This window comes from Gymnodraco acuticeps, unplaced genomic scaffold (assembly GCF_902827175.1).
Source record: "Gymnodraco acuticeps unplaced genomic scaffold, fGymAcu1.1, whole genome shotgun sequence".
Lineage (NCBI taxonomy): Eukaryota > Metazoa > Chordata > Actinopteri > Perciformes > Bathydraconidae > Gymnodraco > Gymnodraco acuticeps.
The window spans coordinates 405,527-424,196 of NW_022990266.1; the positions used below are offsets into that span (position 1 = coordinate 405,527).

Below are 18,670 nucleotides of genomic sequence, written 5' to 3' on the forward strand. Positions count from 1 at the left end.
ATTGAATTTCTTTATATTTTGAATACCACACATCATGTAAGATCCTGAGCACTCAATAACAAACACACATTCTTGGAGGCCATTTTTTTACTCAGATTCTACACATTACACATCTTTTTTATATAGAATTCACCAAATAATCTTTATAAATCAGCCAACTCGAACTTGTTGGACCATGTAGTTGAAGTGGCTACACCTTTTTATACTGGAGATGATGGAGTTTTGTTGAAGCTGTTCAAAAGTCCCAGTCCCAATGCAGCTACATGCTACTCCTCTAGCTTCTGTAATGCAATATAATTATTCCTATTTATTTTTTCTGCAAATCTACTGTTAAAGTCAACAAGTCAACAAACAAAGTCAAACAATAGATTTTTAAGCAGGCAAACAATCACAGCTCCCATAAAATGATTTAAGTATGTTTATGTCATTGTAGCGTGTCCTCTTCTCACTCTTCATATTCACCAATTTATATTCTCTCAGGATTATCCTTTTTTTAAAGTAAGAAGTGTGCTATTGTTAGAGCTATGATTGGAGATGCAGTTTGGCCAGCCTGTGTCTGTCCTGTGAGACATTGTGTTCATTAAAGACTGCAGAAATACTGAATAAAAAAACATTCAATAGTGTACCATACCTAAAAATAGAAAATTAAATCCTGTTAAGCAAGGTCTCTTTGACTCTGATGTGTCTATTTTTTTAGAGCGAGATGGAAAATGTACAACTTTAAAAACACAGTAAATCCTGTATGATATGCATGTGGGGGGGAGCCATATGGCCGTGTTTTAGCAATACAACTGTTGCTCTGTTGGGAGGGGAGGGCTTCTGTTCTCAGGTCGCTGCATGAATATGAACATATTGCATGTCGACACGAGCAGGGCATGAACATATGAGGATGCTCACTGGGGGCCCCCCGCGGTGGCCCCTCGTCACCTTGACAGCTCGGAGCCCTCTGGAGATCAGCCTGTCAGTCACTGCTCAGCTTCAGATCTGTGTTTGTGATCACTCACCGCTCACTAATGTGTCAAGATGTGACGAGAAACTGGGTCGTTATCCTGGCACTGATTTGATGTGTGTTTGCAATGATGCCCTTTGTGTTTGTGTGTGTATGATTCTCCCTTGATGGGGCTACAGAATGACTCAATGATGTTTCTACTATCATATTATTGGCCATGGATATAACAGTTTGAACCTTATCTCATGTTATTCCCCTTTATATTTCTGTTGGCAGTTGAGAAATTCCAATGCCTCCAATACGTGATGACACAATATCAAATTACACACAGCACTGACTGACGGACGTTTTTATTATCAATCAATCAATCAACGTTTATTTATATAATAACACATGCATTTCCTAACATTCGGTCTATATGCTGTAAAATGTAATATCTCTTCAATTTACACACGGCATCTATTGCACGTCTGTCCATCCTGGGAGAGGGATCCCTCCTCTGTTGCTCTCCCTGAGGTTTCTCCCATTTTTTCCCCTTTAAACTGTGGGTTTTTTCTGGAAGTTTTTCCTTGTACGATGTGAGGGTCTAAGGACAGAGGGTCTAAGGACAGAGGGTGTCGTTTTTCTCATACTGATATTCTAAACAATCTGTGCTGTTGTATTTGCTGTAAAGTGTCTCTACTGTAGGCTATTTTTATTATATGTACAGCACTTTGGCTCGACCAAAAATCGTTTATAAATGTGCTATATAAATAAAACTTGATTTGATTTGATTTGATATAGCCCAATATCACAAATGTTACATTTGTCTCAGTGGTCTTCACAGTTTGTACAGAATATCAGTATGACAATACGACACCCTCTGTGCTTAGACCCTCACATCGTACAAGGAAAAACTTCCGGAGAAAACCCAAATGCATGGACTAGTTTCTCTGCATCGTTTTGAGGCAAGATATGCCTGATTTTTGCAATGTTACGTAGATGGAAGTAGGCGGTCCTAGAAATTGATTTTATGTGGGTGTTAAAGGATAAATCCTGATCAAATATAACACCAAGATTCCTTACAGTCTCACTGGAGGCCAAATTAATGCCATCCATAGTTAGTATATCTTTAGTACAATACAATAACTTCAAGTACAATAACTTCAGTTTTGGTCGTGTTTAACATCAAAAAGTTTAAGGTCATCCACGTTTTTAAGTCCTTGAGGCAGTCTTGAATTTTATTTAGATGATTAATTTCATCAGGCTTGATTGATAAATATAGTTGAGTATCATCCGCATAACAATGAAAATGTACAGAATGATTCCTTATAATATTGCCTAACGGAAGCATATATAATGTGAACAAAATAGGTCTGAGCACTGAGCCCTGTGGCACTCCATGGCTAACTTTGGTTTGCGTGGAAGATTCATCGTTGACACGTACAAACTGAGAGCGTTCAGATAGATAGGACCTAAACCAGCCTAAAGCAGTTCCCTGTATGCCAACTAATAGCGCGTTTCCACTACAGCGCGGAGCCCCGTTTAAGAGGGCTGTGACGTCAGCGGCCCGCTTTTGGTTGCGTTTCCACTTGGTCTAGTACCGGCTAGCGCAGGGGTGGCCAACCCGCGGCTCTCGAGCCGCATGCGGCTCTTTGCCTAGTTTCATGCGGCTCTTCAGTTCATATCGAATTTTATATGTGTGAGTTTGGGGGAGAGACACTGACTCCTGAATAGTGTTGCACGGTGTACCGATACTTGAAAGGTACCGCGATACCCTGCCGTTAAAAACGTTACGATTCCTCCGTTTCATTAGTATCGGTACTTTAAGAATAACGGGGAAAAGTACTCCGGTGAGAAAGCGCCGTTTTAATAAGAGCCGTGTGTGTTCAGCGCTCTGCTTCCACTCCCTGCACTGCAGCCGTGCCTGCAGTCCCTCCCCTCTCAAGCACGCTCTAAGTCCCTCCCCTCTCAAGCACACTCTAAGTCCCTCCCCTCTCAAGCACGCTCTAAGTGCCTCCCCTCTCTCGTGCACGCGCTAGCTGCCAGAGCATGTGAGAAAACGAGAAGCATGGCTGCAAGTGGGAGTGCAACTGCCGCTGCGCCTCGGCTTGTTGACAACAAAGACGCCAGAAGCGAAATTTGGAAGTATTTTAGCTATATCTCTGACAGTGAGGGCAAGCCTACGGACACCACGAGGCCTGTCTGTAAGACATTTATTAATTTTATTTAATACGAATTATTGTCATTTATTGTATTTATTGTTCTCATTGTTTAAAAGTGTGTGTTATGGTTCTGGTGTGAAATAAAGCACAATAATTACATTTAAGACCGTTTCCCTTTTTTTAAAGAAAATAATCGGAATCGCAATTCTTGACTTGGTATCAAAACCAAAATGTTGGTATCGTGACAACACTAGCTACTCCTGACAGTTAAACCTGATATTTAGTAGGTCTGTTAAATATTGAATGCTGATAATTCTGACGTAATTTGGCCGGTCAAAGTTGTTTGGGCTCGGATAAAATCGCTCCGTTACTTTCGTCCCGTGTTATGTATGTTGTGTATGTGTGGTGTCAGTATGAGAGGATGACAGCGCGTATAATTTTTATGTGGCCCAAGAGCCAATCACAATAATACCTGCGATGCAGTGAACCAATCACCTTTGAGGGGGGGAAAACCTATCGTTGATTAAACATTATCCAGTGTTTCCCCTACCATTGTCTTGGAGGGGCGCTGCGCCCCGCCAACGGAGCCCCGCGCACCCCCTGAAATTCAAGGTGTTTAAAAAAAAAATATATATAATTAAAAATATATATATATATATATAGCACCAAATTGCAAATAATCTATAACTACTGTCACTTTTCACATTGAACATGTGCTCTTTTATTAAATAAACTAAACGCTTTCATTTTAAGTTGTGAGTTTAGTGTTTTTGACCCTAAGAAACACTGATGCATTAATCAATAATCCACAGCTCCTCTCTCTGCTCCAGAGGATTTAAAAAAGATATATCCCAATGCCACAAAAATGCATCAGTGACGTGGTTGAAATCTTGTCTCCAGTAAACAAAAAACTGAAACAAGCGGTATCAGTGACTGTGTGTTTGATGTGGCTCTTTGAAGTAACATAGAAAAAATGTGGCTCTTAACCTCTGACTGGTTGGCCACCCCTGGGCTAGCGGGTCCTAATTCACAGTTTTTCTGCCCCCATAAAATCGAGGTTCTAGGGCCAGGAACAACCAGGCTGTGACGTCACTCTCGACTGCTGATTGGTCAGAGAGAATCGTCGCAATATATGCGACGCGTCGCATATAAATATATATATATAGCGAAGCTTGCAGCATTTTTATAAACAGCATTTTTGTTAACAGAGGATCAACAAAAATGGCAAAGAAAAGCACACCGTGGTCCGTCGAGGAAGTTACGACGTTCCTACACTTCATTGCAGATGACAAGATCCAGCGGGAGCTCGACGGGACAACTCGCAATATGAAAGGAGGTCTCTACACTGATGTGCGGAAGCGGTTACTCGAAGACTGTCTTGCAGTGTAAGGAAAAACTGAAAAAGATGAAGAGTGAGTATCGCGTAGTGAAAACAACAACAACACGAGTGGGCGTTGCTCCGCCCGCCAAAAAGCCGATCGCTTCGCCTACACTGCGTTACTATAGATACTACCCCAGTTCCTAAACTGTAATGGAGACGCGCCATAAAGTGAGCCAGTCCTAACGAACGAGCCAGTCCTAACGAGCGAGGCCGTGTAGTGGAAACGCGCCATAAGTGCTCTAGTCTTTGCAATAAGATATCATGGTCGATAGTATCAAATGCAGCACTGAGATCGAGCAAAACAAGAATAGAGACAAGTCCCTTGTCAGAGGCTATTAGAATGTCATTTGTGACTTTAACCAGAGCTGTCTCTGTGCTATGATGTGTTCTAAAGCCAGACTGAAAATCTTCAAATGAATCATTGTTTTTTAAGTAATCACACAGCTGTTTTGCGACCGCTTTCTCAAGAATTTTTGAGAGGAACAGAAGATTAGAAATAGGTCTATAATTGGCTAAAACCTCTGGATCTAGGTTGTGCTTTTTAAGAAGCGGTTTTATCACTGCTTCTTTGAATGATTGTGGAACATAGCCTGATAATTACATTACATTACATTACATTGCATTTAGCTGACGCTTTTATCCAAAGCGACTTACAATAAGTACATTCGACCAGGAAGACACAACCTTGAAGAAAACAGAATCATATAAGTACATCAGGTTTCATAGAGCCAAACATTTCAAGTGCTACTCAACTGGCTTTAGGTAAGCCAGTCCTTTATTAGTAAATAAAGAATAATAAAAGACATATTCATAATATTTAATAAAGAAGTGCTAATTAATGGAAAAACTTCCTTCAACAGCTTAGTTGGAATTGGGTCTAACATGCACGTTGATGGTTTAGAAGAGAGAATCATTGAATTTAATTGTTCAAGGTTTATGGCTGAAAAGCATTCTAGTTTACTATCTAGTGTAATATTAGAACTTACGTTTCCGGGAGCTGTTGATAACACTATACTGGTCAAAGGCAAGAGGTCATTAATTTTGTTTCTAAGAGTAACAATTTTATCGTTAAAAAAGCACATAAAATCATTACTACTGAGTGCTATGGGAATAGAAGGCTCAATCGAGCTATGGCTCTCTGTCAGCCTGGCTACAGTGCTGAAAATAAATCTTGCATTATTCTTATTCTCATCTATTAATGAAGAGTAGTAAGCTGCTCTCGCTTTACGCAGTGCTTTCTTATATTCATTGAGAGTAATATGCCAAATTAAACGAGATTCTTCAAGTTTAGTGGAACGCCATATCCTTTCAAGTTGTCTCGACTTTTGCTTTATTTTGCGGGTTTCTGCATTATGCCATGGAGCTAATCTATAGTGTTTTATTTTCTTCTTTTTCAAAGGAGCAACAGAGTCTAATTTTATTCGCAGCGCATCTGTAGCACTATCAACAACATGATCATTACATTACAGTTTTTTTGTATTGAATTTGAAAGGTATCATTGATCATAACTGATGGATACAACAGCTAAAACTACAAAATGAAGGCTGGATTTGTGCTTAATTATATTTGAAAGGGGCCCTATTATTAAAGAGCACCAGGAAAAGCGCTAAAATACCATGTATTCTTATTCTTAGGGTTTTTTTCCTCTCCTCTAGTGTGTTCTTTAGGTTTTTGTGCATACACATAGTCTGTAAAGGCAACAATCTCTGTGTTCTCCCCTGATGAACCTGAAAATGAGCATATGTCCTCTTTTAAGGAAAGGACCACATTCAAGTATGAAACAATACTCACATTAACATTAAAATGTCCTTGATCACTGTAATTCCTTTTTATTTCCGTACTGTCCATAGAGATCCCTTTCAGTAACGCCTTCTGAGACATTTAATAAACAGCTGGTTGACTTGCCTGTAATTTTTTCACCACATGGTGACGGTGCATCGCAACGATTTGGAATGACTGACACTGTATATTAAATATGAGCTTTAACAGCTTCTTTCCTTTTATTGCAGAAACCTGTTGGACATGGACACCTTCTCTAAGTCAGATCCAGGTAATTTTCTCATTTATTCTTTAATCAAATTCAACTTTCATGTCTTTAATTTCAGCTCAACAGTGATTTGAAATCCCCAATGCCATTTACAGAAGTTCAATTTCATGCAGTCATTATTAAATATCCTCTTATTGGCACCTTATCAGTGCACCTTATCAGTGCACAGCAAGCATCAGTGAGCAGTAACACAGTGAGAGCATCACACACACCATACAGCAGCCCATTGATGAAAAGCTCTGTCCCAGGGGTCAACTGGCAGACTTTCAATCAAGTTTGTTATTAGAGCAACTACCTACTGCAGGATGATTGACACATAGCTTTGTTTGCCACATAGCAGGAGGTACAGCATGAGCAGCAGTGAGCGGTGGACAGTTACTGTGATTACTGCTGCTAAGAAGGACAGAAAGAACACTGAAAAAAGGGAAACATTAACTGTATTAGGTTAGTAGAAAGCAATCATCTTAAATTGAACCTAATATTTTTTATTTAAACTTGATATTTCAGCGTTCAACTAACATAATAGAGTTATGTGAAATCTGTTGACATAATACATTTAATTAAAGTCAATGATGCCTTTCGGGCTCAAGAACGCCAATCAAACATTCAAGCGCCTGATGGATTCGGTGCTGCGGGACTTGCCATTTGTGTTCGTCTACCTGGACGACATACTTGTCGCCACCACTTCGGAAGAAGAACACCTGTCCCACCTCCGTGCCCTTTTTACGAGGCTCAGCCAACACGGGTTGATAATCAACTCTTCCTTGGGTACCGCGTCACCAAGGGCGGGGCGGCATCCCTACTGGCGAAGATTGAAGCTGTCGCGGCTTTCTCTCGCCCGCACAAGCCCCGGTTGCTCAGTGTGTTCCTCGGGATGGTGACCTTTTACCACCGTTTAATCGCCCGGGCCGCCCACGCTATGCAGCTTCTGTACGAGGCATTGAAGTGTAAGGCCCCCATCCAGGAGATAAGCTGGAAGACGGAAGCTTTCAAGGAGGTCAAGACCACGCTGCCTCAGGCGGCCCTGTTGGCGCATCCATCAGCCACTTCCCTTACTACCGACGCATCGGACTACGCCATCGGTGCGGTGCATGAATAATGGGTGGAGGGCGTCTGGCAACCACTCGCCTTATTCAGCTGACACCTCGTCATCGGGGCTGTCCAGTTGGGCCTCGACTATACCCGCATGACAGCGGACCAGGTCATGGACCCCAGCGTCCAGGCCCTGAAGGGGGCTGACGTGGGATTGCATCTGGAGGATGTGGATTTCGTTCCCACCAGCTTGAAGCGCTCCGTGTTCGAGGTGGTGCACGACCTGTCACACCCCGGCGGGAAGCCGTCTGTGCGGATGGTGGCCGCAAAATTAGTCTGGCGGGGGCTCAAAAAGTAGGTGAAGACATGGGCTGGCACGTGCGTGGCTACCTCCTATGTTGGACAGGACGAACCGCTGGCCAGAGGCGATCCCACTCGCATTGACAGCGGCGGCTGACATAGCCCGGGCCTTCATTACGACATGGGTGTGTCGTTTCGGCACCCCATCGGACATTTCCTCAGACCGTGGTTCGCAGTTCACCTCAGGGCCAGCCTGGACGGTAATTGGATCGACAAGCTGCCTTGGGATTGTGCTGGGCCATAGGACCGCGCCTAAGGAGGATCTGCAGTGCTCCACGGCTGAGATGGTCTACGGTCAGCCGCTGCAGTTTCCAGGGGATTTCCTCGCCAACACATCGGCCCCCTGGTTGGTGACCGCCCTGTGCGCCGTCATGCAGGACACCGCTAAAGCCTTTGCTCCGATCCCCACTGCTCAGCACGGCACTCCGGTGTCCCGTGGGGCTTCGCTCAGCGGAGCATGTGTTCATCCGACTCGATGCCCACAGAGGCCCCCTGCAACCCCCTTACGACGGGCCTATCCGAGTCTGGGAAAACGGGGACAAGCACTTGGTGGTGGACCTGGGTGCCAGGGCCGAGCACGTCTCGGTAGACCGAGTGAAGGCTGCTCACCTGGACTTGGACCAGCCGGTGGTGCTGGCTCGACCTCAGTTTAGCCTGCTTTTAGGAATCCTGAATCTCCTACCAGCAGGTAAGAGCTGGGACTCTTGGTGGAGGATCATATGTTGTTTTTTGTGCCTGTCTAATGCTGTGGCGAGCCGTGACTTTTATACCTCGGCCCTCTGACCCCACCCCCTTCCCTCGAAAAAAACAAGAGTTATTACGTCACAGCGGAATATCAAAACAACGGCCCGGGGTGCAAAACGCATCAATGACAGCGACCCTCGACCACACAAAACAACACCATTTATATAAACACCTATCATGACAGGGCACCCAATGCCAAGTAACAATTACAAATGAATGAAGTCGGCACGGCGGCCCACATTGAAAATGACAATACCTTTGATGATCAAATCACTTAAACACAAAGTCCATCCTCCTGTCCTTTTGGATGAAGCACTTGCGGGTCATTCAGCTGATCCTTTGCCACTCCAGTTTATCATTGTAACTCAATCTTGAAAATGACGGTTAATAATTTCGCAACGATGTCATCACTATCACTGAAGTGAGCCATCATGAACGAACTTTTGCTATCATAAATTTATCGATCATAAATCTATCGATTAGATTTATGATTAGAAAATAATAAAAGCAGGGTAGACATGTGGATATTATCCGGCTGAACACAACGTGCATTTATCTAACAGGTTCGTTCCACAGACCTTATTTCCAGCTATTTTCCAAAACCCTATGGAGAAATCCCATTGCTTTTTTGTCGAGGGAACCTGAGCGCAGCTTACTTCCGGGTTTTAGGATGCGTCACTGCACCACTTTATACACATGTATAAACCTCACAGCGGGCGGAACTTGTCAAAAAGTCCGCGAAAATAAAGACCACCCATTTAGAGGGAAGATATGATTTAGTCAATTGTACTGTCATTTGACATTACTCTCTCCTTCAGTTACTATAGCGGGCCCTCTGTGAATTCATAGCTGGACCACCAATCAGCTCCTGTCTTCACAGTATCTCGCAGAGAGGGCCAAAGGAGCTTCTTTCATTTAACCCTTCACATTACAACAGAAACTGAACAGGTAGATTCGAAGGATTTATTTCTTTGGAAATGTTATTTTACATACAATGAAATCAAGTTATTTTGGTAAAACTAATGACAAATATAACTGAAAGGGCCTAGAGAGCCCTGACGGCTCGCCACTGGTTTAATCATTGACTCCTCACAAATGTTTTGGGGGATGGATGTTTTTGAAACCCCCATCATTTTAATGGCAGTTTGTACTAGGCCAGGGACCTTTGATTTCTGCACTGTGATGTTACATACCAGGCTGTGATATCATCCCTGTTCCCCTTAGAATATTGCATGCTACCGCAAAACAAGTTTATCTATATATGGACCATACCAGTGTGCCTGTCGCGCTGTCGAACATTTCAAATGTATTACCCAAAAAGATGACTTTTAATTTTGGTACTAAACCGTTAAGCAAGCCTTTAACATGGAACAGTGTATTTAATTTTTTTTTACTATTGCTACTTTTACTGAAGTCAAATATCTGAATACTTCTTCCACTTCTATATAGCTGGTCTACCTCAAAGGTCGGTCCACAATAGTTATGACAAATCACGGTTTGGAAATGAATGTGTAATGATGTGACAATAGTTATTGTTTTGTAAGGGTTAAGGAAACACTGTGGTTTGGGCTAATTTGTTAACGTTGACATTATAGAATAAACAATGGTGGTCATGCTCCAAAAAACGTGCACCGCTGGTAGGAAACAGGAAATAAAAGCAGTCTGAGGTTTGGTTGAGCCATCCATACAACCCAACCTTCCATAGACCAGCCATATCGTCTCCAGCCTGTCATCCAGCTACAGAGCCATGTGCATATTTTTTGTTCTTATATTTTGTTTTGTTCTTTGTCTTAATTTGTCTTTTTTAATTTTGTAAAGCCCTGCCATCGTGTTTCGATAAAACTTTAATTGCAACTGCCAAATGAGCAGGATGTGCACAGTGGAGGGGAGAGGGCAGTGAAAGAGTGACCCAATTATAACAACAATACAGAGGTTGAAAAATAGCAGGGTTTACTTGAAGACATCAATCATTCAGATACATGAGACTGCATGCTTTAGAAACAGGTCTTAAGGGCTGAACATTGAATGTGATATAGAGTGTTCAAAGTGAGTGTGTGCAATATACAGTACTCTGCCTGTTGGTGCTTACAGTGCCCTATTTGCCTAAGGTTTGTGTGTGTGTGATAGTGAGTGTGTGTGTAAGTTCTGTTGGCTTGTGTATTCTTCAGTGAGTGTTTCTCCGTAGCACAGATGAAGGCGCCTCAGATCTCGGTGTCAAAGCTCACAGTGCTATCACCAAAAGAAAATAAATTATCTTTGAACACAAGTCGTGCACTACAACCCAACAAATCATGTGTGAGCTTTAGCTGCTTTATGCTTGACACAACAAGCATAAACAAGCATCTGACTGTTAGCCCCCTCAGGTGAAGGTGCTTTGTGGTCTATTGTGTAACAGATGTGCAGAGGGAATTGTGTGAGATAGCTTTATGACACAAGAACCTTCTGTACGGAAAAGCAATAACCGCTTCCACACCAAGTACTTTGCCGTACTTAGTTCCCAGTACTTAGTCCCGCCGAACTCTTTAGTCCCGGAACCTCCTAGTAAATCGTGTTCACACCGTAATAAGTTCCTGAGGGAGGATTACGCAAATGAAGCCGCTGACGTCACTTCTTCTTCTTCTGCTTTGGGTTTACTGGCAGTCCGCAAACAACTTCACGGCGTATACTGCCACCCGAAGTCCCGGGTAAATCGCCAGAAGCGCCGACACCTCCTCATCACTTTACCGCTCCCACGTTTTATTTTGTGTTGCCATAAGTTAGTCTCTCTCCATTGGTGCGCTGGGCTAATGTTAATGCTAATAATGCTAATGCAGGCAAATAAAATGGCGGCTTCACAAAACTTTTCGGAGTTATACTCGTGGTTTGCAATTCACCCAGCCAATCAGAAATTGGAACCTTTTCCTCCCCAGGAAAGTACCACCTCTCTAGCAGGGACTGAAAAGGGGTGAAAAGGTTCACATGAACTAGGTTCTAGTTCCAGATCTTTTTGGTGTGAACGCAAAATCCCAAGAACTATCGGAACTATTCCTGGGAAAAGTACTACGGTGTGAAAGCGCCTATTGAAGGCTCTTTTAGGGATACTGCAAATGGATGAAGGGGTGAAAGTGATTGAAAAAATTATTGTGACACTTTTACTAGTTAGGGAGGCAGGAATCAGAGTGTTTCTATGTAGTGTTTAAGGACCTGTGTCCACATACAATCCTTTTTCTGGCAGGAAGGCGCTGGCAGGGTGCTGATGAACGCCTGCTCCCAGCGCTTCATCAAAAAAACTCCCAGCGCTCTTTTATTGTTTCTAACATATTATTGTTTCGAACCATATGTCATATTTGTAAGGCAAAGTAGCATGGATTTATTACATTGTTTGTGCTATTATACATTGTTTTTACATTGTTTTTCAACCATAAGCCACCCACCAATATTCTGGCTCTCACACTTTGTATGAATGGGTTTGTTACCCAGAGCCAGAGCGAGAGAAAGGGACGATAAAACTCACACACTCACCGGCAGCAACATCCGGTGTCCACCCGGCCGATCTGCTCCAACAAACAGGCTTTCCATCTTTGTTATGATGTTATGATGATGTACGACAGACACAACCAAAAACAAACCGCCAATTTCTACAGTGACGTCACTGGCGTTTTTCTGAAAAGTCAAAATATTTTTACCACGGTGCGCTCTAAGCGGCCGCACAAAAACGACGGACGTTTGGAAAAAATACGCTGGGTGCTTCGGTTTTTCTGGAGACGTCCACTGCAGACGGCATGTGCTCTGTTCTCATTCGAATCAATTTATAAAATACGCTGGAGTTTTCCATACGGTTTTAGTTGTCATTAGTTGCACTGAAGCAACTCAGAATCAAAGCTCATCTCTCGCCAACAGCTGTCTCCAGTAGAACAGCACGCCAATGCTAACTCTCCTTTCTGCTTCTTCAATATTATTTTCTTTGCTGCTGAACCTGATGACTTGTCGGTAGCGTATGGTTAGGATGGTGATAATGGTTGCTTGCCAAGTGTTGTAGCACATGAAGAACAACTGGCATAAGATAACCAATACTTCAGGTTAAGTCTCATGTGTAGTGCCGAGAGACGGGAGTCGGAGGCGGGGTATCAAAGTTACAAGCTCTACTTTTATTTAGCATCTGAACACACATGTAAACAACTTCATGCCCGGGAAGCGAAGACCGGCGGAAACCGGAAGTCCGGCTCACTCAAATGTCCGTGCGGAACAATACCCCAACCCATAGATCCGTGGGTGAATAATGTCAATCACCACACAAGCCCCCCCAGTATTCACCCATAGTCAAAATCCTCGTGCCTGGGAGGAAGTACCACCCGACCCCGGCGCGTACGGACCACAGGGGCCGAGGCGGGCGGGGCCACAGGCGAGGGCAGGGGCGCCAACGAGGGCATCCCCACAGGGGGTGGGGGGCGGGCCATGGGAGGGCGGCCCCGACGTGGGGGCAGAGCCAACTCCAACGGCCTGGAAATGTCCACGTGAGCAGGCTTAATCCGATCAACGGACACAATCTCAGGCCTGCCACCAACGTCCACCACCAGGCTCTTGTCCCTGTGACGTATGACCCTGAACGGACCGTCGTAAGGGGGCCGCAGGGGACCGCGGTGGGCGTCGTGGCGAATAAAAACGAAATCGGCCGACCGTAATCCGGGGGACACCCGGAAAGATGGGTTGCTGTGCTGCGACGTGGGGACGGGCGTGAATGTCCCGGCGGTCTCCAGCAGGGAGGAGCACTGCCCGGCTGCAGACCAGGGCACAGTGGCGGTGGGAATGAATTCCCCAGGGACCCGTAGCGTCTGACCATAGACGAGCTCCGCCGACGAGGACTGCAGGTCTTCTTTGGGGGCACACCTGAGGCCGAGCATAACCCACGGGAGCTTATCCACCCAGTTGCCGTCTATCAAGCCAGCACGCAGTGACGCCTTCATGGACCGGTGAAACCGCTCACACAATCCGTTAGCCTGGGGGTGATATGCAGTGGTGCGGTGCAGCTTGACCCCCAAACCCACAGCAACAGCGTTCCACAGCTCCGAGGTGAACTGAGAACCGCGGTCAGAGGAGAGGTCAGACGGGCTCCCGAATCGCGCCACCCACGTGCCGATGAAAGCGCGGGCGACGTCGGAAGCTGATGTTGAGGCGAGGGGAACGGCCTCGGGCCAGCGGGTCGTCCTGTCCACCATCGTAAACAGGTAAGTGAAACCGTGAGAGGGGGGAAGCGGACCTACGAGGTCGACATTGACATGGTCAAACCTCCTCTCAGGAACCGCAAAAAGTTCAAAAGGGGCCCTAGTATGGCGGTGGACTTTGGCCCGTTGACAGGCCACGCACGAGTCGACTCAGGACCTCACGTCCTTCTTAAGCCCCTGCCACACAAACTTCTGTGACAACAACTTCACGGACGGCTTCCTACCGGGGTGGGAAAGATTGTGAACCGCCTCAAAAACGGGTCGACGCCAGTCCGCAGGGACCAGCGGTCGAGGCTGGCCCGTGGAGACGTCACACCACAGCTTTGCGCCAGAGTCACCGACCGTGACCTCCTCCAGGCGTAATCCCGTGACCGAGGCCTTGAGGGTCTGGACCCCGTGGTCAGAGGCCTGGTCAGCGCCCATGCGGAGGTAATCGAGGCCCAGCTGCACAGCTCCGATGACCGCTCTGGAGAGGCAGTCCGCGACCACGTTAGCCTTGCCAGCGATGTGTCGTATGTCCGTGGTGTACTCGGAGATGTACGAAAGCTGGCGTTGCTGTCGGGCGGACCACGGCTCAGCCACCTTGGACATGCAGAAGGTCAGTGGCTTGTGATCCACGAACGCCGCAAACTCCCGGCCTTCCAGCAGGAAACGGAAGTGGCGAACCGCCAAATAGAGACCAAGGAGTTCTCTGTCGAAAGCGCTGTACTTGCTCCCTGGGAGTCAACTGGCGACTGAAAAAGGCGAGCGGTTGCCAGGCGCCGTCGACCCATTGTTCATGCACCGCGCCCACTGCGTAGTCAGACGCGTCGGTGGTGATAGCGATGGGGGCCCTGTGTGACGGGTGAGCCAACATGGCGGCTTCGCTCAGGGCGGCTTTGGTGGCGTTGAAAGCGACCTCCCTTTCAGCCGTCCAGTCTATGGCCTGGCCGGGGGATTTGTCCCTGAGGGCCTCGTACAGCGGGCGCATGGTGTGGGCCGCCCGGCGGATGAACCGGTGATAAAACGTCACCATCCCGAGGAACTCTCGGAGCGCCCGAGCTGTAGGCGGTCGTGGAAAGGCAGACACGGCCTCCACTTTCGACGGGAGGGGGGCGGCCCCGTCCTTGCTGATGAGGTGCCCGAGGAAATGGATGGAGGACAACCCGAACTGACACTTCGCCGGGTTGATAATCAGGCCGTGTTGGTTGAGCCTCGCGAAAAGGACCCGGAGATGTGCCTGGTGCTCTTCGGAGGAGGAGCTGGCGACCAGGATGTCGTCTAAATAGACGAAGATGAATGGCATGTCTCTGAGCGCTGAATCCATCAGCCGCTGAAAGGACTGAGCTGCGTTCTTGAGTCCAAACGGCATACGCAGGAACTCGAAAAGCCCAAACGGCGTAATTACTGCAGTTTTGGGGAAGTCCGAGGGGTGCACCGGAACCTGGTGGTAGCCCCGCACCAGATCCACCTTGGAGAAAACCAGCTTGCCCGCCAGGTGTGCAGAGAAGTCCTGGATGTGAGGGACCGGGTAGCGGTCTGGCGTAGTGGCGTCGTTAAGGCGGCGTTAGTCACCACACGGTCGCCAGCCACCGGCTGATTTAGGGACCATGTGAAGCGGCGAAGCCCAAGGGCTGTCTGAGCGGCGGATGATGCCCAGACGCTCCATGTTGACGAACTCTGACTTGGCGACTGCCAGCATGTCAGGGTTGAGCCGCCGGGCCCTAGCGTAGACAGGGGGGCCTTCAGTATCAATGTGGTGCTCTACCCCATGTTTGGTAGTGGCAGCGGAAAAGGTGGGCTGCGTCAAGTCGGGAAACTCACTGAGAAGGTGCTGGAACTTGTCGCCCTGTGAGAGTGAGCTGGAGAGCCCGCTGAATGACGCCTAGCCGCGGGTACACGTGAACGAGGCAAACGTCAGTGCGTCCACCAGGCGGCTGTTCTTGACGTCCACCAGCAGTCCGTGAGCGCACAGGAAGTCTGCGCCGAGGAGAGCGAAGGAGATGTCAGCCGTGACGAAATCCCACTTAAACCGCTGACCCTCGAAGCACAGGTCCACTGTCTTTGTGCCATAGGTGTGAATAGGGGTGTCGTTAGCGGACGTTAAAGGTGGGCCGTGGCCTCCACCGGCAGCGTCCTCCACGGTAGCCGGCAGGACGCTTCGCTGGGCTCCTGTGTCACAAAGGAGTCTGCGACCAGAGAGGGTGTCCCTGATGAACAGGAGCCGGTTGGATGTGCCCACGCTCGCGGCCACTACCGAGCGCAGGCCTTGGCGTTTCCCGTTACCTTGTAGGTGCAGGGAGGATGGCACATCTTTGCTTTCGCCCCATAGCGTGCATGATAATAGCACAGGCCAGGGCTGGAGTTGCTGACGTCGGCCCAGGAGCTTCTGCTAGGTGGCATGCCTGTACCAGGGAAGGTGCCGCTGCGTGTCGGGGCCAGCACCTCCGGGGCAAAACGCTGGGTTGCCAGGAAGAACCGGTCAGCTTCTTCGGCCAAAGCGCGGGGCTCAGTAATAGCCGTGTTAGCGAGCGCTGTCTGTACATGCGGCGGCATGTGCCGAAGAAACAGTTCTATGAACAAAAAATGTGGTTCTTCCGTACCCAGCAGGCTGAGCATCATCTCCATGTGGTCAGAAGGCTTGTTGTCCCCCAGGCTATGAATAGCGAGCAGGCGTCGGGCCCGTTCCGACCGTGACAGCTCGAAAGTCTTTAGCAGGAAAGCCTTGAACGCTGCATATTTATCCTGGGCAGAAGGAGATGTAATAAAGCCCACCGTCCGGGTCGCAGTGGAGCTCCCCAGCGCCGAAACGACGTGAAAATAGCGTGCTGCGTCGTCAGTCACTCCACGGAGGGCGAACTCAGCCTCCGCCTGAGCGAACCATGCAGCTGCAGATGTCTCCCAAAACTCCGGCAGTTTGAAAAAAACGGCGTTACTTGCCATGCTCGGTTCAGTCTCGGATCCTTCAACAAGACTTATGTCGGGGTCACCAATGTAGTGCCGAGAGACGGGAGTCGGAGGCGGGGTATTAAAGTTACAAGCTCTACTTTTATTTAGCATCTGAACACACATGTAAACAACTTCATGCCCGGGAAGCGAAGACCGGCGGAAACCGGAAGTCCGGCTCACTCAAATGTCCGTGCGGAACAATACCCCAACCCATAGATCCGTGGGTGAATAATGTCAATCACCACACATGCCACATTACCAGCTTTAGCTGCAGTTGGTGTTATAAACAATCCAGTGTAAAACATTCGGCCTCTTTCCTGGCTGCTTCCTATACTCAGCCAAACAAATGGTGCAACAAACAGAAACTGCTGTTTGCTTGGAGCTCTTTGTCTAAGAAGCTGCGTTTTGTCTGTCTATCTTGGTACTGTCACTGTGATAGTAACGTTGCTGTTAGCTTCTACAGTTAGCTTCTACAGTTAGCTTCTACAGTTAGCTTCTACAGTTAGTGCTATTTTTGCCTGTCAACAAGACTTTGTGTCTCTACCAACACACGAAGAACCTGTATCTAAAGAGTTTGACCAGTAGTGTAGGCAGAAATGTACTTTAGGGTGGGCCTGTAAAAAATAGGGTGGGCCAGATTTTTCCTCTGCGCATCAGAAGCAACAATCCCGCCGGTACCGACGGTGGCAGATTACTTTTAGAATACTTTTGGAATACTTTCTTTTTCCATAACAGATGGGTATGTTTTGGTGAACAGGAGACACGTATTTTACTGTTTTCATGGATTATCAAGAACTCAAACACGACATATTGGTGTCATTCTGGACAGCTCTCTCATCTGCACCACACATAAAAAACATCACCCGGACTGCATTATTTGTACTGTCTTAAAACCTTTCCTTAGAATATGTTATAAATTGTAAGGTGTCCTTGAGTGCTTTGAAAGGCGCCCCTAAATAGAATTAATCATCATTATTATTTATTATTAATATTATTATTATCTGAAACGATGTAATAACTTTTAAAACTTTTTCCAGTCACTTGCCCCATGCATTCAGCAGCAGCAGGCTATTCACTTTGATTTTATCCCGTTATAAATGTCATCATTTCGACAATAAAGAAATGCTACATAAACGTTATCTTGCACATTTTATCGAACCATCTCCGTTTCTAACTTTCACTATATTTTAAAAGAGATCTCTCTCTCATCTGGGTGCGGGGGCGGGGCCTCACAGGCACTCTGCATCTCTCTCTCGCTCACAGACATGCTGCAGCGCTGTGCAGCGCTGTGCAGCGCTGTGCAGCGCTGTGCAGCGCTGTGCAGCGCTGTGCAGCGCTGTGCAGCGCTGTGCAGTTACAGTTACAGTTCTACCGGTAATGAATATTACATTTTGTGAGGAAACTTTTCCACCAATAAGTATTCCAAAATGTATTCACTTCAGGTTTACGAAAGTAACTGTAATCAGATTACTCGTTTTTCAAATGTAACGCCAGCTGAATACACTTGATTTTTGTATTCTGATTACGTAACGCCGTTACATGTATTCCATTACAACCTATGGTTACAACCCAACCCTGTGTATATCTCTCCGGACTGTCCACCAGCAGATGAAAAACACCCACCTCTCCGCCTCTTACAAGGGACGAGGGAACCGTACGGCAGAGTTTCCTTAACATTGTTTTTCTTCTGACAGCCCAGCAGCAGGAGAGGTGGGGAGAGGGAGGCGGGGCTATTTCATCGTTATCAGAAAATGATCGTATAGATCGCTGCTAGATGAGGGCAGTGGGGGCTCTTCTTGGAGTCTGGCTTTTAAAAAAAAAAAGCAAAGTTCATTAGTGAACTTTGAGCCATCATTTATTTTGCAGGCAGCTCTCTGCCTCTTT

At 46.8% G+C, this 18,670-nt stretch overlaps 1 protein-coding gene across 2 annotated transcripts in view; it reads left to right on the forward strand.

The window, feature by feature from the left end:
- The window catches only part of cpne9 (copine family member IX), a 227,939-nt gene that overhangs the window by 14,795 nt on the left and 194,474 nt on the right, over window positions 1–18,670 (forward strand). For both annotated transcript variants that reach the window (XM_034220741.1, XM_034220743.1), the window contains exon 2: window positions 6,484–6,524. In XM_034220741.1, coding sequence (XP_034076632.1) covers window positions 6,484–6,524 — 41 coding nt within the window. The remainder of the gene's footprint in view (window positions 1–6,483; window positions 6,525–18,670) is intronic.